The sequence below is a fragment of the Heterodontus francisci genome, chromosome 43 (genome assembly GCF_036365525.1).
Source record: "Heterodontus francisci isolate sHetFra1 chromosome 43, sHetFra1.hap1, whole genome shotgun sequence".
Taxonomy (NCBI): Eukaryota; Metazoa; Chordata; class Chondrichthyes; order Heterodontiformes; family Heterodontidae; genus Heterodontus; species Heterodontus francisci.
In genome coordinates, this window is record NC_090413.1 from 19,779,051 (window position 1) to 19,799,009 (window position 19,959).

Sequence of the window (19,959 nt, forward strand, 5' to 3'; positions counted from 1 at the left end):
CATTTGTATTAAAGTTAACATTTCATTAGGTGCCAAAACTGGCAATAATATTAAATAAAAATATGCATTAATAATTTCCTCTTGTTGCCCTCCTGAAGGCACTGACACTGAGCTGTGGTTCACTGACTATCACACTCAAGTGACCAATCTTCATGTGTGAGCCTGGGGAATGACCATCAACGGGTTATTTGACTGCAGGAATCTATCTGTGCCTAATCCTGTCAGCAGTCCATGTCTACACATGAAGTGTAAGTCACTGAATGGTACTCAAACCCGACATGGGTTTTCCCCCTGCCTAGCCCAGGAGGCACTAAAGGCTGATTTCAGCACCCTAATTGCTGCCTGTACTGATGCCAGCTAACTCAGCATAGGTCAGAGAGGGACCAGAGACTGTTCTGATCCATATGGATCAGTCAAACAGTTGCCTTTCTATTGCTCCTTTCACAGTCTCAGGCACTTTGCACCCAATAAAGTACTGTTTGAAGTGTTTGAAGTGACTGTTGCAAAGTAGGTAACGCAGCAGCCAATTTGAGCACAGCAAGATCCCACAAACAGCGATGAAATAAATGACCAGATCATCTGTATTAGATGTGGGTTAGATTAGATTAGAGATACAGCACTGAAACAGGCCCTTCAGCCCACCGAGTCTGTGCCGAACATCAACCACCCATTTATACTAATCCTACACTAATCCCATATTCCTACCAAACATCCCCACCTGTTCCTATATTTCCCTACCACCTACCTATACTAGTGACAATTTATAATGGCCAATTTACCTATCAACCTGCAAGTCTTTTGGCTTGTGGGAGGAAACCGGAGCACCCGGAGAAAACCCACGCAGACACAGGGAGAACTTGCAAACTCCACACAGGCAGTACCTGGAATCAAACCCAGGTCCCTGGAGCTGTGAGGCTGCGGTGCTAACCACTGTGCCACTGAGATTAAACAGACAAGAAGCAACAACCCCCACGGTTACCCCCACATCCGAATTACCGACGAGTAAGGTTACGACCCAGCAGCCACAAGTGACAGGTCTCCCTTGCCCTGCCTTAACTGCAGACCAGAAAATGGACTTGCGATAATAAAAACGAATAAAATTGTATATGATAATATAATGCTTGAGTTGGTACCGGTAATATTGAATATCTCAGATTGGAGGCAAATTGATGCAGGACATGTACCAGTTTGGATCAATGACACCCAGTTGGAGGACTTAGCTAGTCACACAAATGATAAAATTACCAGGTGCCAACTCAGAAAACTTAAGGTATGGAAAGGTCAGGAATGTCTAAATACAGGATTGAGGCATAAGCGTTGGACAGAACATGGTGTGGGGCTGTGGGGGGGGGGGGGGGGGGCGGGGGGGAGGGAACTCCACTGCTCTTCTCTGATAAGGATTGTTTATGTCCAGGCTTAGAGGGGCAGACTTGGCTTGACAGTCTCATCCCAAAGATGGCACCTCCGACATTGCAGCACTCCCAAAGTACTGCACTGCAATGTCGGTCTAGATTATGTGCTCAGGGCTATGGAGTGGGATTGGAACTCACACCTTGTGACTCAGGCGAGAGTGCTAACCACTGAGCCAGGGCTGACACCTTTCGTACCATAGCAGCTAGTGCATTTGCCAACTGAGCCACTCAGGGAGCTATTTCTGAGACATGTCAGCTGCTGTGATTTTCCTGCAATCCACTATGCTCTATGCTGCACTCCTCCTGGTACCAACCACCCAAACTACAACACATCAAGAACAAAGGACTAAAACCCATGATAGGGTTAAAGGGCAGATTGAAGGGTTACCTGGCCTCATCAAATCATCCTCAGACGGGAGAGAACCCTCCTGTCTCACCGGAGCCAGACACCGCGCCTCTGAGGGCTGGCGCTGGGGAACTGCTGGCTTCGGAGTGGTGAGCTGCTCGGGGGCCATCTCTATAGTGTTACAAACATTGGAAGCCAAAAAATACCGAGGCGCCTCAGCGACACTGAGCGACCGTCCAGAGGGAACAGCAGGATCTGCTCTGTGGTCTTCTTGAGAGGCTTGAAATAAAAAATATTGTAAGATGAGATTCTTCCCTTCAGTGCCTAAGTTCTAGATCCATCTGGACTGCAATATGCTTCACCCTTCAAGGAGAACTTTCCGATGGCGTGTGTCTCTGTATTTACCTCGTCCATGTTAGTGCATGGACAAACATCACACTTGGGAAGCGCTCTGCTGAGCCTAAAGTTCAGGGATGCTTGGTTAGATTTGCTCTGTATCTAACCACATTTTTTTTTCTGTACCTGCCCTGAGAGTGTTTGATGGGACAGTGTAGAGGGAGCTTTACTCTGTATCTAACCCCGTTTTTTTTTTTTTCTTTACTCTGTATCTAACCCCGTGCTGTACTTGTCCTGGGAGTGTTTGTTACAGACAGTGTAGAGGGAGCTTTACTCTGTATCTAACCCTGGTTTTTTTTTCTGTCCTGGGAGTGTTTGATGGGGGACAGTGTAAATGGAGCTTTACTCTGTATCTAACCCCGTTTTTTTTTTTTTTCTTTTTTTTTACTTTTTTCTTTTTTTTTTACTTTTTTCTTTTTTTTGTAGAGGGAGCTTTACTCTGTATCTAACCCCGTGCTGTACCTGTCCTGTGAATGTTTGTTACGGACAGCGTAGAGGGAGCTTTACTCTGTATCTAACCCTGTGCTGTACCTGACCTGTGAGTGTTTGTTATGGACAGTGTAGAGGGAGCTTTACTCTGTACCTAACCCCGTGCTGCACCTGTCCTGTGAGTGTTTGTTACGGACAGTGTAGAGGGAGCTTTACTCTGTATCTAACCCCGTGCTGCACCTGTCCTGTGAGTGTTTGTTACGGACAGTGTAGAGGGAGCTTTACTCTGTATCTAACCCCGTTTTTTTTTTCTCTTTAAAAAAGCAACTGCTTTTAATTCCTCTTCTGTGTACAGGGAAATAATCTGCTGTTGATGTGCCAGTGAGCAAGAGGTTAGTACATTCGCAGTGAGCTGTCCCAGTGAGATAACAGACATACAATCACACGCAAATACAGACACTAACAAAGATGGGACACTGCTGTACCTGTCCTGGAAATGTTTAATGGAACAGTAGAGGGAGCTTTACTTTGTATCTAACCACGTTTCTTTTTCTTTCTTTTTTTTAAGGTGGCCTTTATACCCCAGGCCCCTTTTATATTTCATGACGAGGGGGCCTTTATTCCTCAGGCCCCCTTTATATACATAATTTTAAAATAACTTTATTAAAAACAGATAAATAAACAAAAAACTTAAATTAAAATGCCATTCTCGGCGTCGATGATGCACTGTAGTCCCTGCGGTGCCCACCGGTCGCGGAAGGCCTCAAGCGTACTGTTGGACACCGCATGCTCCTTCACAAGGGACACCCGGGCGCGAATGTAACCGCGGAAGAGGGGCAGGCAATCGGGGAGGACGGACCGCCCGACGGCCTGCAGCCTGGACCTGTGAATTGCCACCTTGGCCAGACCCAGGAGCAGACCGACGAGGAGATCCTCCTCCCGGCCCACGCCCCTCCGCACCGGGTGCCCTTTTTTTTTTTGCCCGGTGCTGTACCTGTCCTGGAAATGTTTAATGGGACAGTAGAGGGAGCTTTACTCTGTATCTGACCTGTTTTTTTTCCCTTTTTTTCCCGCTTTACTCTGTATCTAAGACCATTTTTTTCTTTTTTTCCCCTTCTTGTGACTGGGTCTGAGACACTTCTGAGGATCAGGGGTTAAGGCACGAAATTGGGACAGTGTAGAGGGAGCTTTACTCTGTATCTAACCCATGCTGTACCTGTCCTGGGAGTGTTTGATGGGGACAGTGTAGAGTGAGCTTTACTCTGTATCTAACCCCGTTTTCTTTTCTTTTATGTTTTTTTTTCTTTCTTTTTTCCCTTTTTTTCTTATTTTTTGTGCAAGCAAAAAATGCTAGGTATCTCATTAAATCAGTGTCCAACATAGTGATGAGAAAGTAAGTCAATAAATTAATCTTCTCATTTAAAGCTTCTTCACAAAAATGCACATTTGTTGTTGTTTTGATTAATAGTAAGATAACTTTTTAATGCCTTTATGTTTTGAAATTGTCTCACTGGCCCCCCATGCAAGACAAAAATTGTAATGTAGCCCCCCAGGCGAAAAGGTTGGACAAATCTGGTGTAGAGGGAGCTTTATCTAACTCATGCTGTATCTGCCCTGGGAGTGTTTGATGGGGACAGTGTAGAGGGAGCTTTACTCTGTATCTAATCCGTGCTGTACCTGCTTTACTCTGTATCTAACCCGTTTTCTTTTTGATGGGGACAGTATAGACTCTGTCTATAAACCCCGTTTTTTTTTCTTTTTTTCTTTTTTTTTGTACCTGTTCTGGGAGTGTTTGATGGGGACAGTGTAGAGGGAGCTTTACTCTGTATCTAACCCCGTGCTGTACCTGCCCTGGGAGTGTTTGATGGGACAGTGTAGAGGGAGTTTTACTCTGTATGTGACCCATTTTTTTTTTTCCTAACTCCTCCTCTTCTCCCTGCAACCTGTTGTGCATCTCCCAAACCCCATTGGAAGAGTTACTGTCGGGGACTTGAGTCAGAATCTAGCGATGAACGTCTCCCCTCATTAACCACCTGACACTCACCCATCAACTTTGGAGCTTTAAGCTGTATCTAACCCCGTTTTTCTTTTACCCCGTGCTGTCCCTGTCCTGGGAGTGTTTGATGGGGACATTGTAGAGGGAGCTTTACTCTGTATCTAACCCCTGTGCTGTACCTGTCTGGGAGTGTTTGATGGGACAGTGTAGAGGGAGCTTTACTCTGTATCTAACCCCGTGCTGTACCTGCCCTGGGAGTGTTTGATGGGACAGTGTAGAGGGAGCTTTACTCTGTATGTGACCCATGGTGTGCCTGGTCTGGGAATGTCCTGTATGAACAATGGCTGAAGAAAATGTTCCCTTTCTGGCTGTTTGATGATCATTTAAATGTTGCTCACTCCCATTCCCAGAATAATGTCTCCTGCCACAGCAGTGGGATGTTTTTCCCATTCCTGGCCAGCATGCAGTCTGCCTAAGTTTAGTTTTCATGGACCTGTAGCCAATCGGAGATGGACTGAGGCTGCCCAATCTCATTTTACATGGGATCTCTCAGCAGGGAGTGAGGCACTTTCCCGCACTGATCAGAACTGGGTTTGAATGCAGGTCCCAGAGCTTAAAATTCATTGTCTTACCCCTCAATTGACCCAGTCGCCTCCTGATCTCCCATTAATGGAAAGGTTCATAATTCACTCCAGACGAGTACGTGCTCAATCCAAACATAAACTCCCACGAATAAAACCACTTCCTATTCACTTTCATCATACAGAATTTCTATCCTAATAAAACACAACTCAGGATAAATCCTGGACCCAGTTGCAAAACCGCTATCCAGCTGTTGCTGCTCAGCAGATCAGATATTCTCAACGCAGCCAGACTTAGAGAGTTTAACTTTCTGTTATAGAAACACTAGGAGGAGGAGGAGAGGGGGGGGAGGGGAGTGGGAATGAGGGACCTGGGAAAGGGGGCTGAGGAGGGCCCGAGGGGAGGAAGTGGGGAAGAGGGACCTAGAGGAGGTGAACAAGGACCTGGGGATGGGTTGGAGGGGCAGCTGGGGTACCCAGGTAGAGGATGGGGAAGAGGGGAGGGGGTGAGGAAGAGGGACTCGGAGGTGGGGAGGAAGGGGGAGCCAGGGGAGGTGGTGATCAGGGACCTGGAAATGGGGTGGGGGATGGGGGTAACTCAGGTAGGGGAGTGGGGAAGAGGGACATGAGGAGGGGGTTAGAAAGAGGGACAGTGCGGGGGTGGGGGGAGAAAGTGGAGGAAGGGGGAGTTGGGGGACCCAGGGGAGGGGGGAGCAGCAGGGAGAGCTGCCCCTCGAAAGGATGATTGAGATGGAGTCAGATAGGAGATGAACTCGAGGGAAAGTGGGAGCAGCAATACTGGGAGGAGCTGATTCCTGTCAGAAAACACTGATGGTCGGCAGATGTGACTGTTGATCCCTGGACTGCTGTATCTCGATTGGTTATTTCACAGGCTCGGACTGCAGGCTGCGTTGGCAGCACGGACAATGTGTCCATTCTCTCCCTCTCCGTCTCCGCTCTCCTGTCTCTCCAGAGCTGCTATTTTTGGAGAATCAGTCAGATCCAATCTTTCTATGCACTCTGCCGGATCAGCACTGCTGTCAGATCAAACATCCTTAGACTGGAAACCAGATCTGCTGTTTTTCTGCGCTGTTTAAATATTTTTCTCACCACTTTCTCCTCAGTCTGCCGTTGAAGTTATCAATCTCATGCTTCGGGCTCACTGGAGAATCACCCTTCATTCCAGGGCTGAGGTGGGCAAACCTCCAACTGTTTTTGTAAAACTAAAATTAAACTGACAGCTAATTATACCACCATTTTTACATCTCCTCTCCCCTCTCCTCCTCTCCCCTCCCCTCCCTCTGCTCTTCCCTCCTTTCCCATCTCCTCTAATCTCTTCTCCTCTCCTGTACCCCAAGCAGAGTCAGCGCCTTCAGGAGAGAGAGTGGAACATGTACCCCCGGGGGAGTCAGTAGAGGAGGGGGTAAGGAAATTGGGAAGAGAGAGAGTGAGGAAATATCCTTGAAAAGAGATATGAAGGGACAACGTTATAGCATCAGTTCAAATTGAATATGAATTTTATTTTAAAAAGTAGAATTTTGTAACGTGCTTTGAATCTTACAATTAAAGCCCAAATTTTAAGAACTGGATAAAATAACACTTGTTTGTTCATTTCTAATGACACGTCTTAAAGGGGCAGTGTTCACTCTGACTTTCTTGCCAATACTGAGAGCAGCCCAGTGAAGTCACTTTAATACTGTACCTTGTGTAAGCTGCTCTACAGCTTCCCGCAGCTCTGCCCCACTTGGACCCGTCTTCACCTGCTTCACACTCTTTGCCGTGGTCATCACCGAGTTCACCTCCTCGCACGTGGATGCGAGCGTTGTTACAATTGTACAGGTCACCACCTTGGCCGTGACCTCCTTAAATGCCGTGTCGGAGGTGGGCCCCACCCTCTCCTCACCCACTGCCACCTCGCCTGCACTACGCTCTCCGCTGGCAAGTTTGTTGGTGGGTGGTACTGTCACGGTGGCAGGGTGGCGGCTGCTGCTGGGCACTGCCTGGACTGTGTCCGTCTTCGAATATGGCATCTCCTGTGGATGGATGAATTGCGGCTGCTCCCTGTCCTGAATCAGATCCTTGCACGTCTGTTCACTAACAGAATGTCCAAAATGACTAACTTGCACGCACACTGGTTGCTGTGGTACCAGCTCAATGATCCGTTCCTTCCCGCCACCACCTGGAACACTATCTCTCTTCTTGCCAGCTCTGCCCTCGAGTGGCTGAGATTGGAGCTCTGTCTCAGGTGCTTCTCTCCGGGTCCTGGTGTGATCTAAGGGTTGCTTCCACCAACCTAGGTTCATTCCTCCTGTGCTACCCGTCCCTGAAATATCTGCCTGTTGTGCTTTATCTGCCATCTCTTTCTGCTGGCCCTCAATGTTCTGGTGAGCAGCCTGCAGCTCTCTTGTGGTTTCCCGCAGTCGTTTCTCCAACATGGAGATCTTCTTGCTCAGAAGCTCAGTGATGTGGCGATAGTGCTCCACCTCCAGCTGCAGTGACGAGGGGGATATCCCCAGGTCCTTCTCTCTCACCCAAACACCAACGCTCCTGACCCCAGCTGGGCTTCCATTTGTCACTTTGACCTTTGAACTCTCATCGGTTCCAACACTGCCTGGCCTGAAGTCTTTAGTTTGTTTAGGACTTGCATTTTCTAGCTTCCCAGTGTTATCCTGTGGCGATTTCTTCAGTGCTGGAGATAGAGGCATTTCTGCTTTGCCCTGGCAGCTATCTTCTTCAGGTATGTCAATATAAAGCTCTCCTTTGGGCTTGCTGGGCCCACTAAGTGATTTCGGTGGCCCAAAGCCCATGCTGTGGCCAAGGAACTTCTGACTCTTCAACTGGACGCTGAGCTGCCTCTTTTCTTCTTGAAGGACAGAGATCTTCACCTGAAGAACTGGAACTATCTTCACTTGGTCTTCCAGCTCCCGCAGCCTTCGCAGAGCTGCAGCCATCTGCTCCCGGATGTTATGCAAGTGGGTTGGGTTTGGAGTGGAAGGTGTTGCTAACCCTGAGCTCAAGGGAGTGAACTGGCTGCAAGGAGCACTCTGCGACCCATTGTACGAGGAGAGCCTCGAAAACGATTGGCTCTGTAGGCCCGTTCCAGCCAGGGAGCTGGTGGAACCCGCCACGCTGCTGTGCAGGCTGCTCAGGCTGGTATATCGTGGCCTCCTACCCTCCCCGCAGCCCAGTGGCTCCTCTTCCAGCCGTCTCTTTGTTTCCAGCAGAGTCTTTTCCACCCTTGCATTGTAGCTGCCAGACATCAGTGGCGGTGGCCTGTTGTAGCTCCCAGAAAAGCTGCACGTGGGGGTGTACATGCTTCGGCCGCAGTACGAGAGGGAAGAGCGCCTGCTGTCGGCACTGGCGTTGGAGCAGAGTGACTCAGTAGAAGTCCACCAGGACCCAGTGTAGCCACAACCTCGTGGCTTCCGGTGGATGTGAACCTTTTTGATTGTGTTCCCCTTCTCGATATCATCCACGTACTTCACAAAGTCCAGGTCCAGGTGGAAGCCATAGGGTGTTTCCACAGAGTAGGGCAAGGTCTGATCCTTATCCTTGACTTCTGAACCAGCTGGAAGGTTAACCTTACCTAGAAGATATAGCAAGAAATAAATAGGAGTGGGTTATAATTGATGACAGGCAAGTATCCATTAAAACAGAGTCACAATTTCCTCCATTCAGTATCCTGCCATTCACACCTCCTCTGGCCCCGTCTTTTGTTTCTTTACTTGTCCCATTACCACTCCCTTTGGCCTTGCACCATGAAACCTTTTGCCCTCCACCTTATCACAGACCTTCCCTTTTGTTCTTCTTCCCACCCTCCCCCGTCTCTTGCTCAAAAGCTATTACATTTCTAACTTTTCCCAGTTCAGATGAAAAGTCACAGACCTGAAATGTTAACGCTGTTTTTCTCTCTCCACGGATGCTGCCTGACCTGCTGACTATTTTCAGCATTTTTAGTTTTTATTTCAGATTTCCAGCATCTGCAGCCTTTTGCTTTTGTGTCACAATTTCCTCATCGTTCATTAACAAAGCCTAGGGGACTGTGAGGTAGGAACTGGGTTACTGTGAGGGTCAAGCTGAAAGTGGAACTCATGTGCTGGTATGGACTCGATGGGCTGCATGGCCTCCTTCTGTGTCATAATGACTCTATGACTCTACATTTGGGAGAAATTAGTTTGAGCAACATTTGAAATTAGGATTTGAACTTGGCATCTGTGATAGGGAGTGGAATGTACTTTATAATCAGCTGCTCGAAACTGCTCAGAACAATGCATCCCATAGACTGTCGAGACACAGAGACAGTTAGAGAGAGAGAGAGAGAAACAGAGAAAGGGAGAGACAGAAAAAAAGAAAGTAAGAACACAGCCACATGAGCACTTGAAGGAAATAAACTTACAAGGCTACAGGAATCGAGCGGGGGAGTGGGACTGACTGGATTGCTCTGTGGAGAGCTAGCATGGACTCAATGGGCTGAATGACCTCTTTCTATGCCATAAATGACTCTAAGAGATTGGCAGCGTTAACTCTCGAATTACAAATCAGCAATTTCAGTTCAATTGCAGGAACATAAAAGATTTATTAGCTTTAAAGCGTATCCTGTATTGGTGAGTGAGTATTCCATGCAGTCGCAGAGGGTCCAGTCACCCTGGTGTGGCACTATCTCTGAGGCATTGAACTCCTGATGTTTTTCACTCCAGTGATTCAGGACATTTTAGTATCATAGGATCTGGTGGGAATGACCCTTACACAAAAATATTTCAACTGTACTGACTGACACTTCAGCTTCAACTTAAAAGAAAATTGTTTCCAACACAGTGACACTTAAAATCTGTACCTTGGATGTATCACCTTCTCTCTGGCCTCCGAGCACAGCACTCCACAGACCCCCATGCCTTTCAATAACCAATCTCACTGGGAGATACAATCCAGACGCCAGGGTCTGCCAGTCCAAATTCCACTCTCCCTCTCAGCCATGAACTGAGCACATGAGTGTTTGCACCAACCAAACATACAACTCATCCTGTTGACAGACACAATCACGCTGAATGGGAGTGGTGGTTGGGGGAAGGGCCACTCAGTGAGAGCAAAGACCTGTGCAGATTTACATCCAAAGACCAATTCTGGAGTTGCTGCAGAGCCTCAGCTATTGACCACAGATGTGGAATTGAAAGCAACAGACGCATTGGGCAGGCAAGGTCCGGCCCATTCCACCTACACTGTATGTCATACTCAACAGGAAGCCCCAAGAACGAATGCAGAGCTCTCTACAAAAGAAATACTTCCAGGATTGTGAAGTAGAATACCACAAAGACAGCATCGAACTACACAAGAGCTTGACATTATATCTGTTTACTAAGAGTGATAAGCCAGGGCTGATTTTTTACTTCCTTCCAGAAAGCAACATTGGTTTCAAAATGAAGAAGAAGAATGGCTGGAACAAGGAAAGCGGTTTCGGACCTTATGGGAAGAGGCAAAGGTTTCCAGTAAAGACCGTCAAGCGGGAATATTCAGGAGAGCCACGGTCACAGGTTGCCAACGAAAATTACTTACATTGGAGCAATTGTGGCCAATTCTGGGCACCACACTTTGAGAATGATGTCAAGGAAAGGGTGCAGAGGGGAACTACCAGAACGGAACCAGGGATGAGGGGCTTCAGTTATGTGGAGACACTAGAGAGCTGGGATTGTTTCCCTTACGGCAGAGTTTAAGGGGAGATTTAATAAGTCGTGTTCAAAATTATAAGGGGTTTTGATAGAGTAAACAGGGAGAAACTGTCTGCACTGACAGGAGGGACTGGTAACAAGAGAAAAAATAATTGGCAAAAGAACCAGAGGGGAGATGAGGAGACTTTCTTTTTTACACAGTGTGTTAGTGTGATCTGGAACGCGCTGCCTGAAGGGGCAATGCAAGCAGATTCAATAGTAACTTTCAAAAGGGAATTGGATAAATACTTGACAAGGAAAGTTTTGCAGGGCAATGGGGCAAGAGCAGGGGAGTGGGACTAATTGGATAGCTTCTCCAAAGGGCCAGTAGCAGACACAATGGGCCAAATGGTCTCCTTCTGAGCTGTAAGATTCTATCATATTGTGCACATGACATTCTGAAGGTGGCGATGACTACAACATGTTAGACATGGCAATCATTTAGTTCATTTCTCCCAGTTTTCTATCCTTGACTACCTGGTCATTAACGCTTAATAGAGGATTACGGTGGGCCAGAGAGAATAACAGTGTGAACCTGTCCTGAATCAATATACACATATACACACTCTCTTGCTGAAGTCACTAGATAGTGAGCAGGACTGAGGACACAAGCTAATCATAAGGCCAGAAGTGGGGATGTTCGCTGATGATTGCACAATGTTCAGCACCATTCACGATTCCTCAGATACTGAAGCAGTCCGTGTAGAAATGCAGCAAGACCTGGACAATATCCAGACTTGGGCTGATAAGTGGCAAGTAACATTCGCACCACACAAGTGCCAGGCAATGATCATCTCCAACAAGAGAGAATCTAACCATCTCCCCTTGACATTCAATAGCATTATGATTGTTGAATCCCCCACTATCAACATCATAGAGGTTACCATTGACGAGAAACTGAATTGGAGTAGCCATATAAATACCGTGGCTACAAGAGCAGGTCAGAGGCTAGGAATCCTGTGGCGGGTAACTTACCTCCTGACTCCCCAAAGCCTGTCCACCATCTACAAGGCACAAGTCAGGAGTGTGATGGAATACTCTGCACTTGCCTGGATGGGTGCAGTTCCAAAACACTCAAGAAGCTCAACACCATCCAGGACAAAGCAGCCCGCTTGATTGGCACCCCATCCACAAACATTCACTCCCTCCACCACCGACGCACAGTGGCAGCAGTGTGCACCATCTACAAGATGCACTGCAGCAATGCACCAGGCCTCCTTAGACAGCACCTTCCAAACCCGTGACCTCTACCAACTAGAAGGACAAGGGCAGCAAATGCATGAGTACCCCACACCATCCTGCAAGTCACACACCATCCTGACTTCGAACTATATCGCCGTTCCTTCACTGTCGCTGGGTCAAAAACCTGGAACTCCCTTCCTAACAGCACTGTGGGTGTATCTACCCCACATGGACTGCAGCAGTTCAAGAAGGCAGCTCATCACCACCTTCTCAAGGGCAATTAGGGATGGGCAATAAATGCTGGCCTGGCCAGCGATGCTCACATCCCATGAATGATCAATGCCCAGTGGCACTAATCACAGTTGTGACTCTTCAATCACTGTGGCTCAGGGATTGAACCTGGAAAGCTGTGGTCGGTGGGGCTCAGCACCATGTTGGGCACTCAGTCACAGAGCTATGACCAGCCAAAGTAAATGTTAAATTTGAAAATGTGAAATCAATCTGTTTCATTCAATGCAACGTGACTATTCAGTTGTAATCTAACCTGGACAAATAAGCAAAGTACATTTTAAGTTCTAACATGTATTTTGAACAAATCTTCATGGAAAGGTACTTGTAATTGAATTTTGTACACGATGGAAAGACATTTGATTCATATAAAAGTTTAGCTGTGTAGGTTGTGTATGTGTGTTTTTTCATTTTGAAGATATTTAATATATAGACATTTAGGGCATGATTTTAACTCACACAAAACCTTACATAGAGTTAAAATTGGGCCAATATAATGTTCAGGACAATGTCTATCGGGTTACATAAAGGTATTGGTTGGAGACTATAGAGACAATTTTAAGCCAGTCCTCTGGGCAGAATACCCATGATTCAGGTAGAATGATGGTTCTACACACTGCCCCGGTATTGATTTCAATAGCGAGTAAAACTGGTCTGATATAAAACCAGTACTGAGGAAAAGTCCTCGGCCTGAAACGTTAACTCTGTTTCTCTCTCTACAGATGCTGCCAGACCTGTTTAGTATTTCCAGCATTTTCTGCTTTTATTATAAAACCAGGCACCAGCGAGTTCAATACATTATACGTACCAGGGAAGTTCGTTTTCATCTGGAGCACCTCTGCCATCTTGACCTCTGATCTTCCGTCAGTCACCAGATGATGAAGTGATCACACGTGGGTCTACGGGTATGAACAAAAGGAAATCAGAATGGCACAGAGGTCAGATACAGCAGAACACTTGGTTCGTTTTGTCAGCAGTGGCTCAGATGTCAGAAGGCTGTAGGTTCAAGTTCCACTCCAGAGACCTGAGTACATAATCTAGGCTGAGAGAGTGCTGCACTGTCAGAGGTGCGGTCTTTGGGATGAGACATTAAACCGAGGCCCTGCCTGCCCTCTGAGGTGGACATAAACGATTCCATCATGGAAAACAGCAGGGCAGTTATCCCCTCTGTTCTGGCGAATATTTAATCTCTCAACCAACATCACTAACAACAGATGATCTGGGATGTTGCTGTATGCAAATTGGCTTTCACCTTTCCTACATTACAACAGTACTTCAGAAGTACTTCATTGGCTGTAAAGCACTTTAGGAAATCCTGAGGTTGTGAAAGGTGATATAGAAATGCATGTCTTTCCATTAGTCCCATCCTTAGCTTGCTGTTGACAGACACGTGACACCCCTCTCCCAGCTGCTGTTTGATACCTCCCTACTCAGCACAGCATCTATTGGGAACTCCCTGCTCCATGGCATTCCTTTGGACACAGGGGTGAGCAGCAAACCCCTGTTGGGGGGAAGCTGTATAGGAAAACAATTTACATAGAATTACATAGAATATGCAGCACAGAAACAGGCCATTCGACCCACCCAGTCCAAGTAGAAAAGGACATAAAAAGCAAATAGAATAGGTTTCGTAAGTTGAAGCACTGAATAAAAAAATCAAGGAGTTGATGTGGAGTGTATACAAGACATTGTTTAGGCCAAAGATGTTTGAAATGATTAATTCCCTAGTGCAGTGATCACACAAATAAAGGCCGCTCTCCACACAAACTGTTTATTGCTGGTGCCAGTACAACAGCAACAGATGTATTGCTGGGCACTTTGTTGGGTCAGTGAGGGCCGAACCCAAATTTAGCTCCGTTGCCAGTGGTAATTGCCATAAACTTTGTGACGGCCTCAAGGTTAAAACAAAACTAGAACATGGCTCTTCGCCACTCGATACTTGGCAACAACACCATACACACTCCCAGAGCCAGTATAGCATGTTTTAGACACAGGGTAAAGCTCCCTCTACACTGCCTCATCAAACACTCCCAGGGTAGATACAGCATGGGGTTAGATACAGAGTAAAGCTCCTTCTACACTGTCCCAACAGACCCTCCCAGGGCAGGTACAGCACGGGGTTAGATACAGAGTAAAGCTCCTTCTACACTGTCCCAACAGACCCTCCCAGGGCAGGTACAGCACGGGGTTAGATACAGAGTAAAGCTCCTTCTACACTGTCCCAACAGACCCTCCCAGGGCAGGTACAGCACGGGGTTAGATACAGAGTAAAGTTCCCTCTACATCAGGCTTATCCAACATAGGGCCCGCGGGTGTAAACTGTACCCGGGCCATTCCTCATCCTCGCCAGGGGTCCGTGACTGGAGATGAAAAATTTTTCTTGGTCTTCTTGCAGACCGGCTAAATCGCAAGTCAATTTCACAGATGACATCAGGAACAGCCGTTTCCCAACTTTGGACAGATTCAGGGTTTTTTAGAAAGCCCACTGGAAAACCCCAAACCTGTCCGAAGTTGGGGAATGGCTGTTCCCGATGTCAGCACCTGTCAGCTGTGGAACTTAATTATGATTTTTTAAAAAACTGATCAAATATCTGCTGAGCATTCCCGCTGTCCGCAACTGTCAGAGAGAGAGAGAGAAAGGGGGACAGAGGGGGGAACAGAGAGAGAGAGAGAGAGAAAGGGGGATAGAGAGAGAGAAAGGGGGATAGAGAGAGAACAAGGGGGACAGACAGAGAGAGAGAGAGAGAGAGAGAGGGGGCAAAGAGAGGGACAGAGAGAGAGACAAAGAGGGCAGAGAGAGAAAAAGGGACAGAGAGACTAAGAAGGACAGAGAGACAAAGGGGCACAGAGAGACAAAGGGGCACAGAGAGAGGGGGGCAGAGAGAGAGAAGGGGACAGAGGGGGGAACAGAGAGAGAGAGAGAAAGGGGGATAGAGAGAGAACAAGGGGGACAGAGAGAGAGAGAAGGGGGGGGGCAAAAAGAGGGACAGAGAGAGAGACAAAGAGGGCAGAGAGAGAAAAAGGGACAGAGAGACTGAGAAGGACAGAGAGACAAAGGGTCACAGAGAGAGGGGGGCAGAAAGAGAGGGGGCAGAGAGAGAGAAGGGGACAGAGAGAGAGAAGGGGACAGAGAGAGGGGGGCCAAGAGAGAGAGGGGGCCAAGAGAGAGAGGGGGCAGCAAGAAAGAGAGAGGGGGCAAGAAAGAGAGAGCGGGCAGAAAAAGAGAGGGGGCAGAGAGGGAGAGGGGGCAGAGAGGGAGAGGGGATAGAGAGAGAGAGGGGGCAGACAGAGAGGGGGCAGACAGAGAGGGGGGACTGACAGAGAGGTGGGGCAGAAAGGGGGGGGGGGAACAGAGATAGAGAGGGAGAGAAAATGATTAAGATCACTCCTGACAGAACTGACAAACTCCACATCATGACAAGTGTGCGGGCAAACATTGACGACTTGTGCAAGCAGAAAAATGCCAAGTATCTTACTAAATCAGTGTCCAACATAGTTAAGAGAAAGTAAGTCAAAAAATTAGTCTTCTCATTTAAAGCTTCTTCACAAAAATGTACATTTGTTGCTGTTTTTATTAATAGTAAGGTAAATTTTAATGTCTTTATCTTTCCAAAATTGTCGCACCAGCCTCCTATGTAAGACAAAAATTGTAATGTGACCCCTCCCCCCCCCAATGTGAAACGGTTGGACAACCCTGGATTATATCTACTAGGAAAGATTGAACAGGTTGAAGCTCCTTTCTTTAGAAAAGGGAAGACTGAGGGGTGACCTGCTTGAGGTCTTTACAATTATGAAAGCGTTTGATAGGATAGACTTGGAAAAGATGTTTCCACTTGTGGGGGAGCCTAAAACTAGGGGCTAGAGATATACGATAGTTACTAATAAATCCAATAGGGAATTTGGAGAAATGTGGAACTCGCTACCACAGGGAATAGTTGAGGTGAATAATATAGAGTTAAGGGGAAGCTAGATAAGCACATGAGGGAGAAAGGAATAGAAAGACATGTTGATAGTGTGAGATGAAGAGTGGTGGGTGGAGGCTCATGTGGAGCACAAATAGCAGAGTAGACTTGTGTGGATAGATGGCCTGTTTCTGTGCTCTAAACACTATGTAATTCTATGCATTTTTCTTGTTATTGTTCATTTTTATCCCCTTCCCTGTGCCCATCTGGTCTGAGAATGGCAGCTGAGGGAGTGGGGCACCAGGCCGCAGACCGTAATCCTGGAGATGGCAGCAGCTGGGTGGTTTGGGTCTCCCCCTTCGCTGCTGCCTCTGCCCCATATACCGCAGGACGGGTTCTGGAATCGGCGTCCAGCTGTGCTGTGTGGCCCTGGGCTCAGTGTCGTTGCCTGCTCTCAGGCTCAAATCTGCCCAGGTCTGCCATCATTACAGGCCGAAGCTTGGGATCACTGCACTTCATTAAAACAATGAAGAAAGAAGAAGGAAAGAACATTTCTATTGCGCCTCTCACAACCTCACCATGTTGCAAAGTGATTTGCAGCCAGTGAAGTACTTTTGAAGTGTAGTCATTGTTACAATGTAAGAAAGAGGGACAAAAAGCCTGAGTTTCTACAGAGAGGTGTCCTTTCGCACTATAGGAAATGCATGCAATCATCAGCCTCCCCAACCACCTTTAGTAAACTGTTCTGCTGTCTCCTTCCTTTCTCCTTTCCCACTATCCCCTCCGCAGGCCTCTGAGTATCAACTGCTGCTCCGGCTACAGTTCTGGCCCCTGCAGCTCGCGCTTCCCTACTTTGGCACTGAATCTTCCCCCTGTTTGGCATCATAGCTGGCGTACTTGGCCTTGAAGATAAGGTGAGTACTCAGCCCAGTAAAAACGGGCACCCAACAACACAGCTTCTGGCCGCATTCCATTCCTATTAATGATGTGGTTCTAATGTTCAGAGATAGCACCTTCCTGAAATAAACACTCAGAGCTGTCAAGCGCTTGTTGTAGAGATAAAGGGGGGGGGGGGGGGGGGGTGCAGTGAAATTGGTCTTGGCAATGTTGGAAAATGGCTGATAGCAGTCAATTTTACATCCCACCCATTGTCTGAAGTTAATAGTAGAGAAAATTGGGCCTGGTGCATAAGAGCCTTTAACAGCCTCTAGAATCAGTGAAACAGGCAGACTGGGCCTCACTTTAACATCTCTCCTGAAGGATGCGTCCTCAAGCCAATGCAATGCATTAGTGTCAGCCTAGACTAGATGTTATAGCCCTCGAATGGAGCAATAGATTCAAAAGCTATCAAATCAGCCAAGCTTTGAGGAGTTCATTTGATGTCGAGGGGACTGGGATTAATTGGATAGCTCTGCTAAAGAGCTGGGACAGGCATGATGGGCTGAATGGCCTCCTTCTGTGCTGTAACATTCTGTGATATTACGTCAACTGTGAGCACTTTCAAGAAATGTTCACACGCCCAGTATGAGGGAAACAGCAGAGCAGAAAGGAAATGGCGTCCACAGGGGAGCTGAGCCTTTTGTCTTTAACTCAAAGGGGAATGGCTTTATTGCGAACTGATTAGCACAGTACGCAGGACGCTTCTCGGACTGGGAGTGCGGATTTTCCGCTTGTGTTGTGGGCCTGTTCCAGGGAATATCCAAATTATTCAATGAGCACTTTTCCTGTGAGGGCAAGTGTTAAGTGCAGGAGATGCTGGGATTGGCTAGGAGTGACATCTGTTGGGCACAGGGTGATAATTTGATGATGGTCTGGGGTCGGGGGTCAGAGCTGGGCACGGACTAACCTCTGCTCGGAAGCAGTACAATTCCGTCTAAAGGAGCCTTTGACAGCTTTTTAAAATGCACTGCCTCAAATTTAACATTTTTAATCCTTGTGTTAAAATCCACCCATTGCCTTACCCCTGCCTATCTCCATAACCTCCTCCATAACCTATAACCTTCTGCGATCTCTGCACTCCTCCAATTCTGGCCTCTTGCACATCCCCAATTCTAATCGCTCTACCATTGGTGGCCGTGGTGTCAGCTGGCTGGGCCCTAGGCTCCGGAATTCCCTCTCTAAACTCTCTGCCTCTCCCTCCTCCTTCAAGACGCTCCTTAAAATCCATCTCTTTGAGCAATCTTTTGGTCACTTGTCCTAACATCTCCTTATGTGGCACCATGTCAAATCTTTGTCTGATATCGCAACCTGTAAAGTGCCTTGGGATGTTAAAGGTGCTATAGAAATGCAAGTTGTTGTTGTAATGGGTGTGACCAGTGCATGGTACCATGGTTACCTCACTGATCCCCACTTCTAAGAGGTAGGCGGTGTGGGACCCAGATGCTGGATCAATGGCTTAGTGATACAATGCCTTACCAATGAAGGGTCACTCCCGATTTGCACTGAGCTGCGGGGGCTGCAGGAAGCCAACTATTGGCTTTGGCGCCCATTGGCTAGGGAGAAGATAATTGGCCTGGGCTACTGACCCTGAACTTGCTGGGAGATATAGCATCTTCAGTACTGAGGGGTCACTGTACTGACCAAGGGTCAGTATCATTCATACTGAGAGGTCACTGTACTGTCCAGGGGTCAGTATCTGCAGTACTGAGGGGTCACTGTACTGTCCAGGGGTCAGTATCTTCAGTAGTGAGGGGTCACTGTACTTTCCAGGGGTCAGTATCTTCAGTACTGAGGGGTCACTGTACTGTCCAGGGGTCAGTATCTTCAGTACTGAGGGGTCACTGTACTTTCCAGGGGTCAGTATCTTCAGTACTGAGGGGTCACTGTACTTTCCAGGGGTCAGTATCTTTAGTACTGAGGGGTCACTGTACTGTCCAGGGGTCAGTATCTTCAGTACTGAGGGGTCACTGTACTTTCCAGGGGTCAGTATCTTCAGTACTGAGGGGTCACTGTACTTTCCAGGGGTCAGTATCTTTAGTACTGAGGGGTCACTGTACTTTCCAGGGGTCAGTATCTTTAGTACTGAGGGGTCACTGTACTGTCCAGGGGTCAGTATCTTCAGTACTGAGGGGTCACTGTACTTTCCAGGGGTCAGTATCTTTAGTACTGAGGGGTCACTGTACTGTCCAGGGGTCAGTATCTTCAGTACTGAGGGGTCACTGTACTTTCCAGGGGTCAGTATCTTTAGTACTGAGGGATCACTGTACTTTCCAGGGGTCAGTATCTTTAGTACTGAGGGGTCACTGTACTGTCCAGGTGTCAGTATCTTCAGTACTGAGGGGTCACTGTACTTTCCAGGGGTCAGTATCTTTAGTACTGAGGGGTCACTGTACTGTCCAGGGGTCAGTATCTTCAGTACTGAGGGGTCACTGTACTTTCCAGGGGTCAGTATCTTCAGTACTGAGGGGTCACTGTACTTTCCAGGGGTCAGTATCTTTAGTACTGAGGGGTCACTGTACTGTCCAGGGGTCAGTATCTTCAGTACTGAGGGGTCACTGTACTTTCCAGGGGTCAGTATCTTTAGTACTGAGGGGTCACTGTACTTTCCAGGGGTCAGTATCTTTAGTACTGAGGGGTCACTGTACTGTCCAGGGGTCAGTATCTTCAGTACTGAGGGGTCACTGTACTGTCCATATGTCAGTATCTTTAGTACTGAGGGGTCACTGTACTGTCCAGGGGTCAGTATCTTCAGTACTGAGGGGTCACTGTACTTTCCAGGGGTCAGT

General features: G+C 47.5%; 1 protein-coding gene across 9 annotated transcripts in view; it reads right to left on the bottom strand.

The window, feature by feature from the left end:
* Positions 1 to 19,959, bottom strand: part of LOC137355679 (KN motif and ankyrin repeat domain-containing protein 2-like) — a 129,121-nt gene that overhangs the window by 17,292 nt on the left and 91,870 nt on the right. For 8 of the 9 annotated variants that reach the window (XM_068021094.1, XM_068021092.1, XM_068021096.1 and 5 more), the window contains 3 exons: positions 13,141 to 13,231; positions 6,863 to 8,746; positions 1,801 to 2,037 (listed from right to left, as the gene is read on the bottom strand). In XM_068021094.1, coding sequence (XP_067877195.1) covers positions 1,801 to 2,037; positions 6,863 to 8,746; positions 13,141 to 13,177 — 2,158 coding nt within the window. In that variant the 5' untranslated portion in view covers positions 13,178 to 13,231. The remainder of the gene's footprint in view (positions 1 to 1,800; positions 2,038 to 6,862; positions 8,747 to 13,140; positions 13,232 to 19,959) is intronic. The other variant, XM_068021101.1, reaches the window with a different exon arrangement.